The sequence below is a fragment of the Euleptes europaea genome, chromosome 3 (genome assembly GCF_029931775.1).
Source record: "Euleptes europaea isolate rEulEur1 chromosome 3, rEulEur1.hap1, whole genome shotgun sequence".
Taxonomy (NCBI): domain Eukaryota; kingdom Metazoa; phylum Chordata; class Lepidosauria; order Squamata; family Sphaerodactylidae; genus Euleptes; species Euleptes europaea.
The window spans coordinates 68,546,423-68,553,942 of record NC_079314.1 but is presented as its reverse complement, the minus strand read 5'-3'; the positions used below and the strand labels follow the sequence as shown (position 1 = coordinate 68,553,942).

The 7,520-nt window shown below is 38.9% G+C and overlaps 1 protein-coding gene across 1 annotated transcript in view; it reads right to left on the bottom strand.

Annotated features, from left to right (window-relative positions):
• Positions 1 to 258: 258 nt before the first annotated feature.
• The window catches only part of SLC16A7 (solute carrier family 16 member 7), a 47,998-nt gene continuing 40,736 nt past the window's right edge, over positions 259 to 7,520 (bottom strand). The window contains exons 3-4 of the mRNA XM_056846717.1: positions 3,589 to 4,401; positions 259 to 609 (exon numbers count right to left, since the gene is read on the bottom strand). Coding sequence (XP_056702695.1) covers positions 338 to 609; positions 3,589 to 4,401 — 1,085 coding nt within the window. The 3' untranslated portion in view covers positions 259 to 337. The remainder of the gene's footprint in view (positions 610 to 3,588; positions 4,402 to 7,520) is intronic.

Sequence of the window (7,520 nt, the reverse complement as noted above, 5' to 3'; positions counted from 1 at the left end):
TGAGGCAAGGTGCAAGAAGACTTTGCCTTGCTGTAAGTGCTTGGGTGTATTACAGAATGCCTGGTACAAAACCAGTGCAGCTGGTGCAGAAGTAACACTGTAGGAAGATAAAAGGTTATGATGCAACTTTACATGGAGCCCCTCTGTGTTTTGTTTTCTACATGTGATGTGGAGGGGGCAGGAGAGCGGTCTAATTGGTTGGGATATTGAGCCTGGGCAAACTCTTGATTTCCATCCAGCATTATAACTGGTCATACTACTACAAAACCTGGCCTGTACTTTGAAGAAGTACTTCTAATGGAAGTCATAAATATGAGAGTTTGAACCATGTTTCTTATTAAATATTAGTTTCTCGTTCCGATGGACTGTCTTGCGATTTGCTAGATCTGTTGATTGCTTCTTCACTCTCTTTGTACGTCAAAGGTTCTACTTCCTTTGAATCGGCATTCTTTAGTGCTCTCTGCCTTTCTTCTTCTACTTTTTTCTCCCTTGCTAAGAGCCTGTAATTAATGGCATTCCCAATGAATAGCCAGATGCTTGAGATGATCACAATTACTCCACAGACAAAATACATATACTGGTAATTTCCAGTTAAGTCCACAAGCAGACCTGAAAGATAAAAGAAAAGCATGCTCAGATTATCTTGAGGATATAATGTTTTTCACAGCAAAGATAAAGTAAGCTCTAAGTTGATATATCAACAAGCTTTAAGTTTTGTTATTATAATGCTGTAACAACTATGATTTTTTTGTGGGTGAGTTGTTTCAAAGTGAAAAAAATGGGATTTGAAATTGTATTGTATTGTAATTATTTTCTTTATAAAATAAAAAAAAATCTGTTTTGAAAAAAAATCAAGCATTAAATTATGGGTAAGGGTATTACTAACAGATGGTTCATAACTACTCACACAAGTAGTTTAATGTGAGAGAAGCATATTCATTTAACACCCAGCATGAAATTTTCTCCTTCTCTCCACTATGGCTGCCTCTGCCATGAGATGCTGTTACTCTGCTCACATCTGTAGATACTCTCACAAGCAGTTATTTGTGAACTGAATTTCAGTTCCAGCTCTAGAAAGCATATTACTGTCACACTAATCATTAAAATAGCTAATAGCTCAAGGTAGGTAGAAGACCGGTTGATTATTTCTTACCACATTCAGTGAGGTGACTATACTATTAATCAGTCCATCAAAAGAACTATGCTGTGGCAAATGGCAGATGAATCTCACAGCACAGTTCAGGAGTGCAGAAGTGAATGACAGCACCATCTTAATCAGAGTTTACTCACACCCTTCTTAGAAGGGCATAGCTCTGTTTTGGACGGTACTGTACATTTTTCAGTTGAGAGATCTATTTTTTCTTGTTTCTCTAAAATTGCCCTGAAAATTATTACATAATAGGCAGCTTTAATCCTCTTTAGAGGCAAAAGTGGTAACCTCCCTTGAAGTTGTGACTTGGGAGTCAAACCTGTTTTGTGTCCACCACAGATTATTTCCCCCAGATTCGGGCTGTACAATTTCCTTGTTCAGCAAACTGTCTGAGAAATGCATTTCAAATTTGTTTGCTTGTTTCAAAACCAAGGAACAAAATCAAAAGAAACTATTTTATAGGAAATCATATTTGAGGGGATGGTAATTATTAAATTATGAGACAGTTCAATCCACTAGGTGGCATACTGAGAGCTTGACTAATCAGTTTTGATCTTGAAGGAAAAGTTTTTTTCCATCGCAGCTCAAAGATATGTACGCTGTTTAACCATGTTTATTCAGTGCTTTGCTTAATGATTCCCTTCACAAAGGTTAAAGTAGTATAAATTAATGCCCCAGTTTTGTAAAGATTTGCACATTTGCTTCACTTTGACCCTGCAAGCAATGGTAATAACACGAGCTGGACTGAGGTTAAACGTCTTGAGATACTCTAATGAAGTATTTATACCACCCTTACCTCGAGTCAGAAATTCAGCCAAGAAAGTGGGTACTACAGGTTTACTGAAGTATATGAGACTTCAGAACAAAATTAATTTCACTGGCACTTCTGACCAGACAGAACCTTCTCTTATCTCACAGAAAGATTCTCCCACAATTACTTGAGTAGGAGATTTTCTCCAATATTTTTAGTAGAATTATTATCAAGCACAATATTCTATTCAACAGCTGCAATGCAAAAAAAAAAAATTCAAGATGATAGAAGACCCAGGAAGACATAATGCCAACTAACTCAGAGAACACCTCAACAGGGACATTTAGAGACTCCAGTCGAGATTAGGGATATGCATTTTGTAAAGCCAAGCCTGAAAAAAAGCTGGAAAATACCTTGCTGGTATTTTTTGGCTTTTTTTCAGCCAAGAGAAACAGTGATTTAAATGGTAGCTGGCAAACCCCAAAACAATGGAGGATGGATGGTCTTTGGGGGCCCACAAACTTAGACTCCTTGACCCAATCTTTCCTAAACTTGGGGGTTCTTCTAAGGAGAGTCACCAGCAGCTGTGATAAAAATTGGGTGCCTCTCCTTTATAAACAGCTGGAAAGAGTTCCTAAAGGGTATAATGGAGCCAATTTTTTTTGGGGGGGGGGATTCTGGAAAATTATCCATACAGGTATGGGAATTCGGGAATTTTGGGGAATCCTCAAATTTTTCGACTCTAATATAGCTGAATCTGAATTTTTTTCAATTATTTTTTTTGCATACCCCTAGTCAAGATGAGCAAAGGTAATTTGGCTATTTCAGAAGGAATCAAAGCAACAAGTTTGAGAATAAAGTATGAGAATTAAACCAATTTTTCTTTGGTGATGTATCTGGTCATTGGTGATCTGCATTTATTGTTCAATACATACACACACACACAAACACACACATGAAATTGTACAAATTTTGTGGCCTTCAAACATGTTCTTGGTTTCATGTGCCATTGTCTGCGGATGATACAATACCATCAAGTACTCTGTAACAATCTCTAGCCTTTCTGATTTGTAGTATTAACTGGAACATTCACAGTGATAGAAGTGAGAAGTCAATTTGCTTAAGGACAGCAAGGAAGCTGGAAGGCTAAATTCTTAGATTCTGGGAGAGCATACAAAGTTGGACAGATTAAAAAGTAGGGAGCTTGGAGTATGACCCATGGAGAAAGCAGATAATTAAGGTAAGGGGAACCTGAGGTGAAAGTAGGGGTGTGGATTGAGAGGAAGACTGTGTACTGTTTGCTGAAAGGCAGCTGATAATGAGCAAGCTGAGTGTGATGGTGGCATGCTGTTAGAAGAGTAGGCAGATTGAGGAACAGAACCTAAGAGTGGTGGTGAGTGTTAGAAACCAGAAGAACAGAAATACAGAGTTTGAAATCTAAAAAAAAAACTGAAAAAAAACCTCTTCACAATCCCCAAAAGCAGGAAGAAATATCTGCTGTTGGTCAAAAGGAAAGGTATAGAAAACGATGCTTTAGGTATAGGACAGAGTGGGCTATAGCTCAGAAAACAAGAGAATATGGATCCGAATGATATGAACATGGAGTGAAATTTCCCAGGCTGCAAATGACTGGCTGCAAGTTTCTACTATCAATAACACAAATCAAACATAAAACCATCATACTTACCTCCCAAAGGAGGGCCTAAAAGGACTGGACAGCACTCCACAATTGTAACGAGTCCTACAGCACTGGAGAATCTTGCAGCCCCAACGAGATCCATCAATGTTTCAAAAAGGACACTGCTAACCATTCCAAATGCAAGTCCAAAAAATACAGCATACACAACCAGGCCAGTATAGTCTTTGGCCAGTGGGCACATGATGTGGCAGATCCCATTGTACATGACAGCAAAACTAAAGAAATATTGGATTTTTGGCCGGATGTATTTTGAATTTGCAAGTAGACCCATTGATGGCCTCGCAAACATATCTACAAAAGCCAGGATAGAGAGTAAAAAAGCCGCTGAATATTCATCAATCCCTTTGTGCTTGGCATAGGGAGCCAAAAACACAATTGGGGCGAAGAAGCCAAGAAACATGATAACATTTCCAGACAAATAAATGAGGAACCCTCTGTGTTTGAAGAGGGATAAATCTAAGTATTTATTGATAGTTTGCCAGATGGATTTCTTGTCGTTTTTGTGCAAAGCAGAGTCTCCTTTTCCCTTCTCCACATCTTTTTTTATAGCAGGAGCTAGTTTCGGTCCAACAGGCCTCATAAGTGCCCCGGCCACGCAGCAGTTCAAGAGGAGGCCTCCCAAAATGAGAAAGCTTCCCTTCCAGCCAAAAACATTAAAAAGAAACTGATTAAGAGGTGCGAGAGTACTTAGAAATACAGGACTTCCAGCCATGGCCAATCCATTAGCAATGGGACGCTTTTTATAGAAATACTTGCCGATCATTGTCAAGGCAGGCTGCAAGTTCAAAGCTAAGCCCAAACCTAAAGAACAGCAAAGAGAACACAGCATTACTGCATTTAATACATACAATCTTTCCGCTATAATCAAGCAAAAATTATCTTCCCACTCAAACCCAAAATGTCACACTGTAATTCCCAAGACAGATAAAAGAACCCATCAGCATGGGCAAATAAACTCAAACGTTCATTGCTTTGCATGTCTTTTAATGCCACTGATATGCCACACAAAATTTCTGTCATTTCCCTCTGTTGCAGCGCAATAAAGCAAAAGCTTTAGCAATGTTTGATCCATGTTATAGACAACAGAGTGATGGAGGAACAATGATATCAAGACCTTGAGCACACTGTTTCTATATTTTACTAAGCCATAATCCAATTTGCTCTTGGTTCACTTCACAGAAGTTATTAAATGTCACCTTCTCTACAAAAATGGCAGATTTTAGAAGTACAAATCCTCTGCCTTTAGCTTTACTTAGAACTGAATAGGTATACATAAAGTAATTCTTAAAATGTCTAACATACATGGACCATTACACCAAAAATGCTGTCCTCACATGTATCTCTACAACTCTTAAGAATCCCCATAGAGGAGAGGCTTAAACATACATTCCACACTAGTCTCTTGTTTTGTGCAGAGACTAGGATCCCTACAGAAGAATGTAAGGAATTGCCCCAAATATACATGCAACCATCTGCCTTTGGTAATCATATAGCCGAGTTGCATTTGCTAACAGAAGGGAATTAGTCCTCCTCCTTTCATGTTATCAGAGGAAGGATTCTTTCTCCCTTCCTCTATGGATACTACCTTTTGTATTTCTGAAACAAAATTGTATTCATGCAACAATTACACCATCAATTAATAAAGAGCTGGAATACTCTTGTAAATAGTCTGTTGATTTGCAAAGCCTGTAATGTGATGGCACTTCAAAATAGACTAATGCAAGCAGGGGGCATTAGTTTCTTAAAGCTACATTCTCCAGATTTAAGTAGCCACAGACTTGGCCTCATTGAGAATGAGATACATTAATTATTTTAGGCTGTATTAATAGAAACACAACATCCAAGTCTTGAGAAACAGTAGTTGTACTGTATTCTGCACTAGTCAGACTGCATCTGGTGGACCATGTTCTGGGCATCACATTTAAAGAAGGCTGTAGACAAGATGGAACAGGGTCAAAGGAAGGCAATTAAGATAGTCAGGGGGTATGGAAAATAACTTATTTGAGGAGAGGTAGACTGAACTGGGTACATTTGGCCTGGAAATGAGAGGACTGAGTAGGGGTCATGATGTGTATGTGTGTAAAGTGCCGTCAAGTCGCAGCTGACTTATGGCGACCTCTTATGGGGTTTTCAAGGCAAGAGACTAACAGAGGTGGTTTGCCAGTGCCTTCCTCTGTATAGCAACCCTGGATTTCCTTGGTGGTCCCCCATCCAAATACTAACCAGGGCTGACCTTGCTTAGCTTCTGAGATCTGACGAGATCAGGCTAGCCTGGGCCATCCATGTCAGGGCAGGGGTCATGATAGCGCTCGTCAAATACCTTAAGTGTTGTTGTATAAGGCTCACCACCAAAGCTGAAGCTGGTGTGGCCTCAGTCTCTCCTGCAACATAGAATGGCTATATAAGCTAATTAAGAGACTATTACTAGGAACTGGAATGGCAACGGATATGTCAGATCATTCAGACAATTAGTTAAGGTGCAGAAATGGGAGTCGTGTTCTGTCTGCTATATTGAACACTGGGATGTAAATTAGGTTTTCACGGTTCATGTATAGCAAAAATTTAGAAAGTTAATGTAAGATGTCTCGTGTAAAAGCACATGAAATAGCACACATGGCATTACCCTCATAACCTAACCATCTTGTTCGAAATTGTGTATTGGGGCAATAGAGGTGACAGATCACCTGTTTCTATTCTGTGATCAATGGATTGCACCCAGGGCTATCTGGATTGCTCCTGTTTTATCTAGATATCGTCTTCATGTTGAGCCATGGGTGATATCACTATTGCTAGCAGACTCTGACCCAGAAATAACTAGATGTGTTGCAAAATATCTGGCAATAGTAGTTTCTTTAAAGTTACATTTAAATTATTTTATTGCTGATTATATGTGAATTGGATGTGTCTATGTATTTATTTTCTTATGTACTAACTGGAGGTATTATCTATTTTATTGTTTATATTTGTAATATTTAATGTTTTAAGTCCTTTAAGATTTTATCATGTTTTAATGTTGTTTTATCTTTTATGTATTCTTCATCCTCAAGATCTTTGGTCATATGAGGTTTGAGGTTGGAAGTTGATGATGGCTATGGCTGGTTCAGACATGCAAATTTATTGTATGAGTTCTCACCATCTGATGATTCCAGACAGCAGCTGAATATGTGAACACACGGTGTTGGAAGATTTTGTTTGACTAGATTTGAAAAGTCTACCTGCAATATTTGATTTGTAATGGCTCATCCTCACAAGAAAGTTATCCCTTCGGTATGCAGATACCCAGGGAAGATACTGGAGCAGATATTAAAAAGATCAATCTGTGAGTATCTGAAGGACAACTTGGTGATCCAGAGAAGTCAGCATGGATTTGTCCCCAACAGGTCCTGCCAGACCAACCTTGTTTCCTTCTTTGGTCAAGTGACAAGGGAATGTGGTTGATGTTGTTTACCTGAATTTCAGTAAAGCTTTTGACAGGGTTCCCATGATGTTCTGATGGGTAAACTAGAGGACTGTGGACTGGACACTAAGATAGTTAGGTGGATAGGGAACTGGTTGGATAACTGCACTCAAAAAAGTAGTTGTCAATGGCATTTAATCTGAATTGTGTGCCACAGGGTTTGGTTCTGGGCCTGGTACTTTTCAATATTTTTTATAAATGATCTGGATGAGGGTATGGAGGGTACTCATTAAATGTGTACATGACACCAAATTGGGAGGAACAGCAAACACACCTGAAGACAGAGATAGAATTCAACAAGATCTGGACAAGATGCAATTCAACAAAGATAAGTGCTGGGTTCTACATCTGGGTAACAAAAATTAGGGACATGCATACTGGATGGGGGATACACTTCTGGGTAGCAGTGTATGGGTGGACCATAAGTTAAATACGAGCAGTCAGTGTGATGCAGTGACAAAAA